The sequence below is a fragment of the Dipteris shenzhenensis genome, chromosome 25 (genome assembly GCF_047967505.1).
Source record: "Dipteris shenzhenensis isolate YYH24624 ecotype China chromosome 25, Dip_SZ_1.0, whole genome shotgun sequence".
Lineage (NCBI taxonomy): Eukaryota > Viridiplantae > Streptophyta > Polypodiopsida > Gleicheniales > Dipteridaceae > Dipteris > Dipteris shenzhenensis.
Window position 1 is genome coordinate 34286765 of NC_141620.1, and position 15417 is coordinate 34302181.

Consider the following 15417-nt stretch of genomic DNA (forward strand, 5'->3'; position numbering starts at 1 on the left):
GATGTTAACGCGGAACGTCGAAGAAGAATATACAACTCATCAAATGCAAGATAGAATCATACAAGGTGGCGTGCAACCCGTCATAGAGACAAGGGCGCATATGGGTGGAGACAGATGAAAATGAAGGTATAGACTCTTGCAATGTGGATGCCCATGCATAAGTTTAAAAATTTCTTTGTAAGTTTAGTTGTGTGATTTGCAATAAAGCCAACGTATAATGGCCATGAGTTGCAGTACAAATGAGAAATTTTGAGTTATTGGATGTTAATTATAAGTATTTAGCTCAAGGCTGCACCAATTTTAATTGTTTAAGACTTTTTATTAAAAACAAGTATTTTTAAAAATTAGGGTTTTGGGTCCTATATAAAAGAATGGGCCCTCATTTTCATTTCATTGTTTGAAGAGCTCTCCACTCCCACACCACCTCCCACTTGCCCCTAACATTTCCACCCTTTCTCTCTCACCCTCACCCTCACCCTTTCTTTCGCACACTCTCTCCATCCCCCATGGCCAGGCCCATGATTAAGGCACCAAGGAGACTGGCATAGCAAGACCCACCTCCAGACTCAGAGACAGAGAGTGATCGCCCCCCCCCCTCCCCCTGATGATCCCCGTCGAAGGGAGAAACTGCCATTTCGGAGGCCAGAGAGGGAGCAAGGGGCAGGCTTGCAGAGACAGAGGGACAGAGGAAGGCACAAGACGATCGCGATGTAGAGGACGATGACTCAAAGAGCACAGAGGAGGAGCACGAGGAATAGCAACAGCGAACGGCAGAGCAGAGGACTAAGTCAAGAGTAGAGAATCAGCATCCATGCCCATAGGGGAGAGGACACCCAACTCCAAGTCATCCAAGGCAAAGAGGCCCAGGTCCAAGTCCAAGACACTCAACTCCAAGTCTAGGGCAAAGAGGCCCTCCACATCTAGGAAGAGTCCCTCCACATCAAGGGCAAAGAGGCCCTCCTCCAGTGAGGTGATACAGATTCAAGCCGGGGACTGTGGCACTTTGGGAGATCAAAAAGTTTCAAAAATCTATCGATCTACTCATCTCGATCGCAAGCTTCGCAAGGGTGGTACGTGAGGTCATGCAGGACCTCAACAATAGCCCAATATCCCGCTATTATAAGCGTGGAGTCGTGAGGCTCCATGGCTTATTTCGTGCCATGCAGCATGAAGCTAAGGCCTACCTAGTAGACCTCATGGGATGACACCCAACTGGCTGCCATCCATAAGAAAAGGGTCACTGTGACCGCCAAAGACATGCGGTTTATTGTTTGTCTTAGGAAGCCCAAGGGCACTTAGGTATTTTGTATATACGCCTTGGGCAATAGTTAGAGTTCATGTACTCTCCCTTTGGGCATCACACACACACACACACACAGAGAGTTTATGTTTTCATTGAGATAACAAGAGGAACGTTCATGAGTCAAGCCATCAAACATTATAAGAAGTTGAAGAGGTGAATATCAAAAGTATACTCTTCAAGAGTAGCTTCCACATCAGTCCTTTGAAGAACTTGAATCAAGTTTTTAAAGTTTATTGTAATGTCTTATTCATGCTTTTATATGTCTATCAATATCCATACAACCACCTAGTTCAAGTAAGCTCAAGAGTATCAAGCTTTAAAGCTCACACAAAGTTCAGTATATCAACACATCTTAGTCACATATAGGTGTCCATAACCTCAAATGACAAGTTCTCACTACCCAAAAGTTTTCCATGGGTTTGATCCTCAAGCTCTCAAATGACAAATACCTCCCCAATGAGAAGCTTGGTTATACCCATGCACCTATACACACATTCAAGGGCCACACAGCCACATGTAAACCACATTCAAACACCACACAACCACATGTAAACCCATGCAAGCAAAGCGTCAGAAAATATGAAAGCAAGTAATAGACAACACAACGTAAACACATACCTACAACACAAAGTAGCACACATAGCTGTGACACAAGCAAATAGCAGTGCATAAACCAACAAACAATGGACTTAGGTAGTACAAAGCATAACAACTTACTCACCCATGCAACTCGAGAAAAGCCTTACAAGCATACATCAAACATGCAAAAAGTGACAATGCACATATAAGAAGCAAGCAACTTGTGTGCACACCCCCGCAGCACACACGTGCAATGGTTCCACACACATTCAAATGAGAAACACACCCAAAGCAATGCTCAAGCACAGAGAGTAGAGGAACCGTGAAAAAGAGATGCAACATGACTTGACTAACCATGGAGAAACTTAACATTGGGTTATTTCTAGACTAGGTCAAGTTACTTGAGGACCTAGGAAATTCAAGAAAGAGAAGGAAAAACATGTGAGCAAGCCTTTGCAGCCTCAAACAAAGGTAGCGAAAGAGGCAAATCATGATAATGGTGGTGGTGATCATCATCAACATCAAAATAGAAATTGGGGAAATCATCAACATTAGTATTTAAGAGGTAATTATCACAGTTGGGGTAATTCTTCACATAGAGGACACTTTCAAGGCTATGGAAAGATGTTAAGAAATGTGACTTGTATACAGTGCAATTACTATCAAGAAATATGGAGGAAATATGACTAGTATACAATGCAATTACTGTTGAAAATATGGACATTATGAAAGAGACACAATATAGTCAAGAAGGATGGAACAAGAATAGCATAGAAATTTCAAAGGAAGAGGAAATTATCATGGACAAAATCAAAGTCATAATCACTATGCAAATCAACAAAATGATTGCTATGATCAAAATAATTGGATTGAAAGCATGGAAGAGGCAAATGAATAACCAAGTACTTCAAGTGAATTTCCAACAATGTAGAAGAAGAAAATTAGGACCCATGGTATATTGACATTGGAGCATCATCCCACATGATATGTCATAAACAATGGTTTGTAGAATATAAAATATTTGGGAAGGAAGAATGTAATTCACACTCCCGATAATACACCAAATCATATTCAAGAAAAGGGAAAAGTAGCGATGGACAATTATTCAGGAAAGAAGTTGACGGATGATGCTCTCTATCTCGCCAATGCTCAATAAGAAGGTCTTGTCAGATAGACAGGTCATAAAGAAGAATTATAAACAAATCTTTGATGGAGATCAATGCACTATTAGAGACAAATCAACAATTCTATCTTGTTTAGAGAGGAGTGAAAGAAGGCAAATTATTCAAGATGATGGCTTCAATACCTAATTTATGTGTAATGATAGCAAAGTATCCAACCATGCCAATCTCATAATTATGGCGCAAAAGATATGGGCATCTAAATTTCAAAAGCTTGATACAAATAAAAAATTAGAATATAGAGTTTGGTATACTAAGACTCAAATTTATTGGAAAAGTATGTGACCCATGTTGCTTTGGTAAACAAGCTAGAACCAACTTTGGTAGAAGCATAGATAGAGCATAAGATGCTCTTGACACTTTGATATAGGGAGTTATGCACACACCACAAATGGAGCATTATATTACTACTTGACTTTTATCTCTAAATATAGCAAATGCTGTTGGATCTACTTTATCAAAGAAAATGCAAATGTATTTGATATGAGTCCTTATGAGCTCTTATTTAGATGCAAACCTAGATTATCCATTATCCTTAGAAACTAGGACATTAGGACTCCTCTTGTTTGGCTATAGACCTAGATTACACCCATCAAACATTAGAAACTGGGACAGCATAAATCTTGTTGTGAAGAAAAATGATGGTAGAAATGGAAGCAAAGAAAAATATGGCCATGTCACAACAAAGGATGAAAGAAAATACTAATGCAAACAAGATGTATGCGGGTTTTGAAGAAGGGAACATTCTATACTTTATGCGGGTTTTGAAGAAGGGGACATTCTATACTTTAAGCTACACAAGTGTAGATATGCATCCCTAAAGAGTAGTACCAATCCTAAGTTAGCTCACAATTTTATGGACCCTATAAGGTGATTAAAAGGGTGGCCTTGGTAGCTTATGATCTTGAGTCATCATTGACATCTATTTCACAATGTATTTCATGTCTCTCTTCTCAAGAATTGCATTGAGTATGATGTGCTAGTTTTGGAGGAGCTACCACATGTGGATGATACATATTTAATATATTCCATAGAAAATTGTGGACTTCAGAGACAATATCTTAAAGGGAAATTTTGCCACGGTTAATTGATAGGGCTTACCTTCATTTTTACCTTCGTGATGCAAAATTCTATATTGCTCATCCATGAGTACTCATTTATGAGGATATTGGTGGAGGATTTTTTAAAGACTATTGCTTCTACTCCATGCCAAAAGCATGCTATGTGGAGGCTAACTACAACATGTAATTCCATGGGTTAGTTATTGTTTTTAGGGAAGATGAGTCATTGATGTCTTTGCTTCTACAATGTATTTGTGTTCTCATTTCAAGGACTAAATTATCGTTGAGAAGGGATGGCTTCTAGCATTAGATGCTATAACATTCTAGCTAATCGAAATAACTTTCTAAGGAGTTCGTTTGTGTAAATGTGAGTGCTAGAGCTCTAGATATATACTAATCAAAGTATTCTTATGCCTTAGACATGTTGTACTTTTATGATGGCCTACCATGTGCCATATGTAGGATTATCCCTTCAACATATGTGTTATTGTTCAAGTCTAAGTCTATAAAAGATCAAGGGCCCCCATTGCAGAACTTATCTTGGAAATAACATATTTTTTTGCATTGTTTCTAGTTGGGCTTGCTTTACATCGCAACACTTTTGGGCTCACTACACCCTTCATTTTGAAAACATGAACTTGTTCCAATGCTTTAGAGAAATGCTTTGCAATGGTAGGTGTGGTTTCCAACCAAAAAGCTCTTGTAGTTTAAGGTCACCCATTAGGTAATAGACAAGGAGGCTCCTGCTCTCCCTAGGGTGGTTGTCAAACTTTTGAACCTTTGTAGGGGCTTTGAAACTAGTGTTATTTTTCCTTTTGACTAGGTTATAAATGCCAGCGCTCCTATCTTGCCCACTGCTATCGTCAATTAGTGGTTCAAACAAACGAAGCACTTTTGTTCTACTATAATTAAATTTCTTTTAGGGTTTAGACAAGTATATGTGTATTTCTTGTGATAAAATGCATTCCTTAATAGTTCTGACAATGCAAATTCTATAATAGAGATGTGTAAACCTATTATTAACATAAGGTTAAGTTGTCACAAGAAAACCCATCACTTCAGATCCCAATATTTGAATTTTGCACAAGACATAGTGACTTTTAATGCCTTTATGTTTGACACTCAAAGTTTCAAATGATCCATTAATTACCCAAGCCAAATCATAATTATTGATTTTTTAAAGAGGTAGTGGATTGAGTGCTTCTCTCCACTTCTATTTTAGGGGTTTTTTATGAAGGTTTTGGGTTGGTGAAAAAAAACATAATTATTGGCAAAGCTATAAATGAAAGACGTGGATCAACTACATTATTGAAATTTGAAGTTATGCTCGCAACATTAGGTGTGCAAAGAAAGGTTGGAATAGTTACGTATGCAAAATTGTCCACCAAAAGAATGGATCCTTAAGTTGTTATCTTATGACAAGGGAGCGAAGGTTAACCTTCAATCCAATAACAACTAATCGGAAGGTCAGTCTACTTCATAATGACAAGAGTAATTGAAAATAGCTATATATGCAAGGCGCAAGGCACATGGATTTATAAACAACTATATCTGCTCTCGACTTCTTTGGATACATAAATGCATATTGGTTGAACAACATTGATGCCATAAGATAAGCAAGCTCGAATCTTGGGTTGAGCAATGTCATGACAAAGCAAATAGCAACCAACGAATTGTAAAACCCTTGCCATCTAAAGCTTTAGACCAACGTTTAGCAAATTTTGTATGTGAAGCAACATGGCGATTTTCAGATTTTCAGATTCATTAAGAATCAATTCTATGACCATCTTATTAGAGAAAACATCTAAAGTAGAGGATGGATTTAGTCCATTGTTCAATCCTTTGCTTTGAAAGATGTTCAAGACCCAAAGAATAGATTAAAATACATAGGAGACAAGTTCCTAAAATTTATCCTTCACTTTTCATTTCTACTAGTTCTATTAGACAAAGGTGCTGAAGCAAAATGTACATGGCACTAGTACATAATAGTTGATTAGGCAAATAGTTTATATAGAACTCATAAAGAGCGAAGTGCCTTACTCATAGTGCTCTCTTATATTTCTCTTTAGTTTGTCTACGTATTTGTGAGTAGTTGTAGGTGCCTCCCAATAAATTGTTACATAAGCATGTTTCCTATTTAGCCCTCCAAGTATGTGCTAATGCCTCATACTTGCACGCACAGAGAGAGAGAGAGAGAGAGAGAGAGAGAGAGAGAGAGAGAAAGAGAGAGAACTAAGACCAAACATGGCCTGTGGACTTCGTAAAAGGTACAATGTCCTCTTAAAGGCCTCTTTGCAAGGGCCTGGACTTTTTTTCATTGCAAATGGATCCTCACAAAGATGACACCAAGTTGTGCTAAGGAAGCTCTTTGTCCACTCTCTCTTAATGCTGTTATATGTGTCAAAACATGCCCACATTCCCTGCATGAGTGTTCTTTGTCCACATTCTCTTCATGCTTGATGTTATATATGTATAGATGAATCAGAACATGCCCGAACTCATCCTCTGAAAGCACAACAATGTGCAGTTTCAATCTCCCAACAGTCACCAAGGTTGAAAACCATAACCTCCATCACCCATAACAGGGACTAGCTACTATGACTTCCCCATGGACATCATCAGCTCCCAACCATGGGTGTAGACCATAGTATAAACATATGCTCTCTCAAATACATATCCACATACCCACACATACTTGAGCATACAAAGGTCTTTGTATTGAGTTCCTATCAGCACTAGAGAGGCGAAGGGTAGACTCAGCTGTGACTACCGTTTAAGAAGAAGGCTAATAAAAAAGAGTCCACATTCTATTCATTCAAGCTACAGCTGTGAAGAGTATACGATTTCCTTTTAGTCTCGCTGTCTATGTTTTCCTCTGTGTGTGTGTGTGTGTGTGTGTTCGTGCATGTGCGCAAGAGAGAGAGAGAGAGAGAGAATGTTGGCTCCCATTTTTCGCCTGGAGTTACAAGGCAGCAAACAGGACCTAGGATCTAATTGATACTTGCAATTTAAAGTCTTAAAGGGGTAAGAGTAGTCAACGTCTTCAGGCCAGACAAACACATAATGCAAGTTCCTAAACCAGCATTTGCCATACAAATCTCAATCAAGTAATATTCCAGGGAACCAGCATTTGCTTAAGCCATCAAAAGGAGGATACAGACATGAACAGGTGACAATGACAAGAAAATTATATCCATTTCTAGAAATGCCCATGCACGTGCCGGTCAATCAGATGCCACTGCAGGCCACTCCTGACACCATGCCCCAATTATAAAGTTGACTGCTATTGACTGAGTGCAAGACAGCTTCCTTTATAGGTATAGCTGGGGAAGAATTCAATCCACAGAAGCTCATATAAAGATCTCCAAAATAAAACCTTTAATAATTAGCAGTCCCTTTACCCCTATTAAATGAAGGCTTTTGTATTTTTCCAATGGCCTCAGTGTGTGTCCAACGACCTGCAAATCCTACTCCTGCCTGGACTAAGTACGATTTAAGTCTGTCCACAAGAAGGACAAAGTCAAATAGCCGGCCCCAATTGATAAATCTGAAGCCACAATAGAGCAAATATGACTACTCTCTGGCAACCAGGTTTCTAATTAAGGCTTTCCAAAACTTCTTGGGAAAACTTTAGCTTTCTAGATTACAAGCCCTGTTCTTCAATTCCAATATGTAAATTAGTAAATACCAAGCATTACCCATTGTGCTTATTTATGAGAGAGAACTCTCACATTCTCACATGATCCAGAGAAAATCGGCAGTCATGCATTAAAAGCACCAAGATCTATATGTAGTCATTGTAATCGCATGCAGAAACCAGCACTATCAACAAGAGTGCAACTTATCATTATCCTCACAAATGTGAAGAAATCCCACAAAACCAACTGTTAACAATGATACAAACAATCTTCTTTATAGAGTCGAGGAACATCATGATTTCACAATATTATGCATGCTTACTAGTAATCTAATGCTTCAACTGGACCAGGTTGTATCCGGGAGTACCCTGGTCCTTTCTCATTTTTATGAGCCGACAAATGTTACCTTTTCTTTTAAACCCAAATGGTGCAAGACAACCTGATCAAGCTACATGCTCTTTCCGACTTAAGAAATAAGAGGAAACGAAACAGGCAATGCGTAAGTTACTGCAAGATCCCCTTTCATTCAGGCAATAAAATTTCAAAACCTTTCCCATCTCGTATACCTATGACAGGCATGACAAGGGGGACAGCCTGACGAATATCACCTAGTAATGTGGACGGAGTAGCTCTTTCATTGGCATACAAGTCACCTTTTAGTGTGCAGAAGACTCAAGGCTACAGATATAAAATTGAACGCTGTGGGATTACTCGCATATGTATGACTCCAGATGTGTAGACAAATTTACAACCGCCTCGCCCAAAAAAAGGAAGATATATCTGTTAACAATTCTCAAAACAGGAAGTAACACTGTGGGATTACTCGCATATGTATGACTCCAGATGTGTAGACAAATTTACAACCGCCTCGCCCAAAAAAAGGAAGATATATCTGTTAACAATTCTCAAAACAGGAAGTAACACAACGACATGAAGGAAAAAATCCCACAAATAATACAGGCTGTATCTACGAGTCCTTCGCTTCTCAACTTTTCCTCCTTCAACTCGGACTGAGCTCTTAGATATTGATGATACGACTTCAGAACCTTGTAGTGATCCATGCTCTTACGACAGCTTAAAGCTTCCTTCAAAACAAGTAGACTGTGCCTTCCATTTAGATGTGTTCCTCCCATATCCTCAAGCTGCATGCTAAGCTCTGTAATCTTTAGGGAGCTTTTTACACCCTCTCCCAAACAAGCGTTGACGATTCTGCACTTGAGCACAACGTTGCATTGAACAACCTTGCGAGACAACAGCCTATGTGCAGGAAGAATTGAGCCAAAACGAACAAGAAAATCGGTATCACTCGGCCAGTGCCTCTGCCCACCAAGCGGCCTCCAACTGGCAAGATTGGCCATTTGCTTGGTCTTTTTGTTCACAAGAATCCAGCTGACCCTTATGTCGTCCCACAGAGCTTTCCAAAACCTGCCGTCCTTCCTTTCTTTCTCAATTGATGTTACAGTCGGCAAATCTTCGCTTATGAAAACAGCGCCGGCAGACGTTTGGTCTTCATCTTCGTCGCTGAAGCTCAAAATGTCAATCCTGAAAGGACAGTTCGAAAACCAACCATGAAAATCATCTGCCCCAGGAATTCCTTCTAAGACCTTGGATTCGACAGATCTCCCTCTGAAGACAACGTCTACAATGGAAACAAAGTCATCAATGGACGTCCCGGACAGCTCTTCAATCATGTCATCTTCGTCGTCAGACCAATCTTCCGCATCTTTCAAAGACGCTTCCGCTTCGTTAAAGACAACAGGCTGTTTGTTGACGATCAGAGGGAAACATTCACTGTAGAACTTTGTAAAGCCGCCTAAGGAAGAGATGATCGACTTCACTTGTGGGTTCCTGGTAGACGGCCACTGCGAATTGCACGATCTTTCCCAGATTGTCTCGTCGTTAGAGATGGAGTGAAAAACAGAACTGGTGCAGGCTGCCGTGGCGAGGGTGACTCCATCCACTCGACTGAGAACTTCGTAGAGGACGTCACTGTTGATGGGCAAGTCCATTTGGTTCTCCGAGCCTGCTGATATGACTTCCTTCCTTGTCGAGGGCGTCAAATCTGAAAATCCTTCGAAGGTATACGACGAGGATTTGGGGGGACGGCACGAAGCTGCGCAAAAACGGCCGCTACCTCGCGAATTTTTGGGGGGAGGAAGATGAAGACTGGTGAACGATGCAGAGATGATCCGATAGATGGGTTTGGAACTTTGGAATTTGGAATCAGGCGGCAAGCTACAATCGTAACCAACAACGCGCGAGCCTCTCTCGATCAACGAGCAATCCAAACATCATCATCCCAGTGCCATCACCGCAGTTAGCAAGTAGCTATCGTGCTCAAGGCTCTGAACTTCTGAAACACGAAACCCGAAACGACAGCCTGACCCGTCAGTCACACAGCGCGTCACGAAACCCGAAATTCCAATCGTCCCTTCCAAGTTCCTCGCTGAGGTTCTCGCTCTCTGTCTCTCTCTCTCAATCTCACTCACAGGACCACAACTCTAGTCTCTACGCCCTCGCACCCTGTCTGCGTGCAGTTTGCATCCAGCAGCTTAAGCGTTTCGCTATTTGCGTCTCTCACAAACGGCACGCAAAATCTTGAATCTCATTCTTGTTCGCTCTTGCTCGCGAATTTCTACGACTAGAATCTCTCTGTCTCTCTCTCTTTCTGATCTGATTATGGAATCTCTCTCTCTCTCTCTCTGTCTCGTTGATGATCTTACGGATGATCTCAGCGATCTCTCTCGCTCGTTGATCCTCTGTCTGTCTCGTTGATCTTAAAGTGGATCGGTGATCTATCTCTCTCGTCCTCTCGCCCTCCTATCGTACAGATGGATGGTCTCTCTCCCTCTCTCTCTCTCTCTCTCTCTCGATTTCTCTCTGATGATCTCACAGATGATCTGTCTCTCGCTCTCTTTCTTTCTCTCTCTCTCTTTCAAATCATGCGATCTTGCACAAAACGGGGGGGAACAGCACGAGCGTTGCGAGGGCTGCGGAAAGCCGTGGCAGGCGGGTGGAAATTGGAGTATATATATATATATGTACGCGAAGGGGCGTTGAATGAGAAGAAGCAGGCGATGAAGGCGGCTGCTGATAAGAAGATAAGGAAGAAGAAGAAGACGACGAGTCTTGTCTCAATCCTTTGAGTCATCAAAATATGATCAACGCACAAATTTTGTCAAATGTAGCAGCCTCCCTTGGACCTTCTTCTTCTACCAATTTTATAAACATGGGTCGGTTCTCTCTCTCTCTCTCTCTCTCTCTCTCTCTCTCTCTTCCGCTTGTGGCCACCTTCTTTGGCCTTACATTGGGCTTCCCATGCAAACACCTGCCCATCCACGAGCTAATCAGCGCTCTCACTCACCTTAACGCCATTTCACACTCGTCGCCCGTTCACGACTGAAAACATTACAAGCAAGTCTCTTCACGCCCGCCCAGCAACATTATTCTGGGTGGCCTCAACATGAATGTTGCCCATAGGGGTGTCTATCGAAATTCGGCCAATAAGCATCGATTGCCAAGACTTGAACCCAAGTCCACTCTACTCACACTATCAGTGCAACCACTTGACTAAACCATATTGGTTGATATAGATGCACGGCATTCAATACATATTGTAGTTTTGTCCGCCACTTGTGAAGGGGTGACGGACGCCCTCTCTTATTTGAGGGAAATTAAGGTGGACACGACCTTTTGGGCCTTCACTCATCTGGCGGACGAGTGTGAAGCTCCCCTTATTCAACTATCTTTCTATGCGAAATTAGTGCTGTCATACCCTCCCTCTTCCCTTTCTTCAGGGCAGGCCCTATAAATTGCAATTCATCTTGCTCCCCTTTTTTCTCAGTCTCTCCATGTGTGGTGGGTGAACATGGCACACACTGAAAAAGACGACTCCCAAAACAGAACAATCAAGGAGTAGAAACAAGGTCAACTTCATTCATGGTGCCTACCCAAGATGGTGTGCGGAAAAGGGGGCGAGAAAAAGGGGGAGGATTTCAATGTATAGAAATAGAATAGTCACATGGTGCTCCAATCAATACAAAGTGAACATAAAGATAAGTAAATATGTGATTTTTCTCTTTCAAGCCCAAACAATTCCTACCCCATTGGGGGCAGGCCAACAACAACTCATCCTCAAGGGGACTTCAATGAGGGCACCCTTAATCTCAAAAAAAGTTATTGCTAGCAATGCAACCCACTCACAAGAGCGCTAGCACCCAAACTACTCCATGATGGTGGTACACACACTCACACACAACATATTTGTTTGAAACATAAATTTCACGATTCACAAACTCCTTGTCACACCATAATAGCCCTCTAAAATCACTATCGATGTGCAATAAATAAAAAAGAAACATGAAATGCACTCACAAAGCTCATTCACATGATACTCGAAAGAGACTCTTTCCCACATTTTATCACAATTGTCTTTTCCCCATGGCATAGGCCCTACACTCATGAGGAGTGCATGGGCTAAGTAAAGCCATGTGAGTGAGTTGGTGGGGAAAAGCAAGACATAGTTCACATCCTAAAGGGGGTCATTTTCTTGGATGTCGCCTTGTCACCCATACGGAGCCCCACCTTTTAGAACACTCATGAATCCTTCCACCTTGTCACCCAAAGGAGCCCCCACTCATGAATCCTTCCCATCTCACTAAGCGTGGCCAACCATTCTAGAACAATCAAGTATCATACACCTTTTGACTCACTCATCCTTGCACTTGAATGCGAAGACAATTGGGAGAGTATCTGGGCCTGCTCTTTTCTTGCAATATGTAAAAAATTAGTGAAATATCACCTCTAAAATGACATATCAACGTATGAAATCATTAAAACTCCTCTTCTCCTGTTAACAAAGAAAACTCCCAACAAAGAGAAATCCTATCATTAAGACTCCTCCTATAGATGAGTGGACAAAGACTTGGTGCGATTTTACACTTTTTACATATTGGCACAAGCTCCTTTCTTAACATTCTTCAATGCTTGTGAATTGTCTCATGAAACCATTTAGCACGCACTATGGAGCATACATGTCATTTATCCTAATCATGTTAAAGGCATAACCCTTTGATGTCCAAAGACTTATTCATTGATAATGGAAAAGGGTTTTCCAAAATCATTCACAAAGTAGCAAACCACCATGGTAAAGGCACGTTATTACAATTATTCAAATAAGCAGACTTGAAATGAGTGGATACAAGTGAGAAGACTCACACTCTACACAAAGAAATAAACTTATAATTTATAGCTCATAGAGAAAAAATACATCTAGGGTCAAACATGTTCCTCATAGCCTTTTTTATGTGCTCTACCCAACAACTAGTGTTGATTTATAAACACATATACATTAGATTTTGAAGGGGATATCCTTTTTTGTAGTGCTCGACCCAACAATTAGTGTTGATTTATATAATCACATATACAATAACCCCTTTAGCCAAAGGTCTCCTCATGTCTACGTCACATAGAAGTCTAACTAAATTTTAACTTTTACCCTTTACAATGGCTCGATGAGTATGGACATCTTATGCTAGTAAACTTGACATAACTACTGCAGTTACATTCAAGTTAACCTTGACAAGACAACTCCATTTCCATTATATTATGCATAATATAGTCTTAACAAGAAACTTTAGATCTTTTTCCATACAAAATTATATATCTTTTCACCATACATCCATTTTTTGAGCTTACAATCACAATGGCTTCTTCTTTTCAAGGGCTTTCAAATGAGTACCCATATTGTTTTGATTTAGTTTTAAACCTCAAATTTACTTAACAAAAATATTACATAAAGTAGCATTCCCATGGCCCACAGTTAAGTTAAACTCTTATTCTTTATGTTTCAACTTATATCTCTTTACAAAAGGTTCTTAAAGTACGAATTAATTTTTCAAGCATCAACTATGCTCTTTGGATTGAGTTTGACTCAGTAGACCCATCTCCAACCCATATATTTCTTACTTTGGAAGTGCTTGTACAAGTTCCCATAAGTTGTTGTTCATTATGTCTTCATATTCTTCATTTGTGGTGAGCCAAAATCAATCTGATCCCCCCTTTTTGGGACAGCACAACCAAGTAATAACCCAAAATGTCAATCACATGCCAATCAAGCTAATCACAATGAACCTAACCAAACCTCTAAGTTAACCTAACGTCACCTACTTAAACCAAGGTTAAGTTAGCTTAACCTACTTAAACAAGGGTTTGTGTTTAAGGGTATTGTGTCATTTGGCTTTTTCCCATGGTTATAGAGGGTATTGCATGTGGTAAAGTAACTATAAGGAGCAACCCGATAACGCAGAAACAATGCGAGAAGTGAAATGCGTAAAATACACAATATAGAAAGCGCAAGGAATGGAAGAGACAAAGAGATATTGATACACATGATTTACCCAGTGTGGGCTATATCCACAAAGAAATTAGTGTTGATTTATATAATCACATATACAACAACCCCTTTAGTCAAAGGTCTCCTCATGTCTACGTCACATAGAAGTCTAACTAAATTTTAACTTTTACCCTTTACAATGGCTCGATGAGTATGGACATCTTATGCCAGTAAACTTGACATAACTACTGCAGTTACATTCAAGTTAATCTTGACAAGACAACTCCATTTCCATTATATTGTGCATAATATAGTCTTAACAAGAAACTTTAGATCTTTTTCCATACAAAATTATATATCTTTTCACCATACATCCATTTTTTGAGCTTACAATCACAATGGCTTCTTCTTTTCAAGGGCTTTCAAATGAGTACCCATATTGTATAGTTTTGATTTAGTTTTAAACCTCAAATTTACTTAACAAAAATATTACATAAAGTAGCATTCCCATGGCCCACAGTTAAGTTAAACTCTTATTCTTTATGTTTCAACTTATATCTCTTTACAAAAGGTTCTTAAAGTACGAATTAATTTTTCAAGCATCAACTATGCTCTTTGGATTGAGTTTGACTCAGTAGACCCATCTCCAACCCATATATTTCTACTTTGGAAGTGCTTGTACAAGTTCCCATAAGTTGTTGTTCATTATGTCTTCATATTCTTCATTCGTGGTGAGCCCAAATCAACATGATCCCCCCTTTTTGGGACAGCACAACCAAGTAATAACCAATGATTAGTTTGGATTTCTATCTGTGAGTCATTTCAATGGCGCAATATGGTAGTGTGTTAGCTCAAAGTCATAAGATGTTTGGAACCTTTGAAGTACCTTGGGCTATTAGTTAATTAATATTAAATACACTCCTTAATATAATCTCCTGATTAAAATTTCATCTTCCCTTTTGAAAATGAATATTCTTCGTATTAATTTTCTTTTGTGCCCTTTACAATTCCATATCATGAAATTTCCCCCAATTCAATAATAAAATTTGAACCATGTTTTATATAATTCTATACCATTTTCTCTACTTAAATTTCCCCGATTTTTTAACAATTTTTGAACTATGTTATTTCAATTTGACTAGGTGCTAATGACTAGGAATAGTTTTCATCATAGATTATGTGTTTTGGTACTGACACATGTATAAAAAGGATAAGGATTTATTTATTACGATATGCATGTGATTGTGGGGTCGGAATGCAATTAAGATTTATGCTGGTTTCAGCGCACTCTCATATTTTGCTGTGTCTGAGAAGTATATTC

The 15417-nt window shown here is 39.8% G+C and overlaps 1 protein-coding gene across 1 annotated transcript; it reads right to left on the reverse strand.

The window, feature by feature from the left end:
• Nucleotides 1-8575: 8575 nt before the first annotated feature.
• LOC147885788 (putative F-box protein At2g36090) lies at nucleotides 8576-9922 on the reverse strand. Its single transcript, XM_087396410.1, has one exon. The coding sequence runs from the start codon at nucleotides 9769-9771 to the stop codon at nucleotides 8668-8670; it is 1104 nt and encodes a 367-aa protein (XP_087252536.1). The 5' UTR covers nucleotides 9772-9922; the 3' UTR covers nucleotides 8576-8667.
• Nucleotides 9923-15417: the final 5495 nt, after the last annotated feature.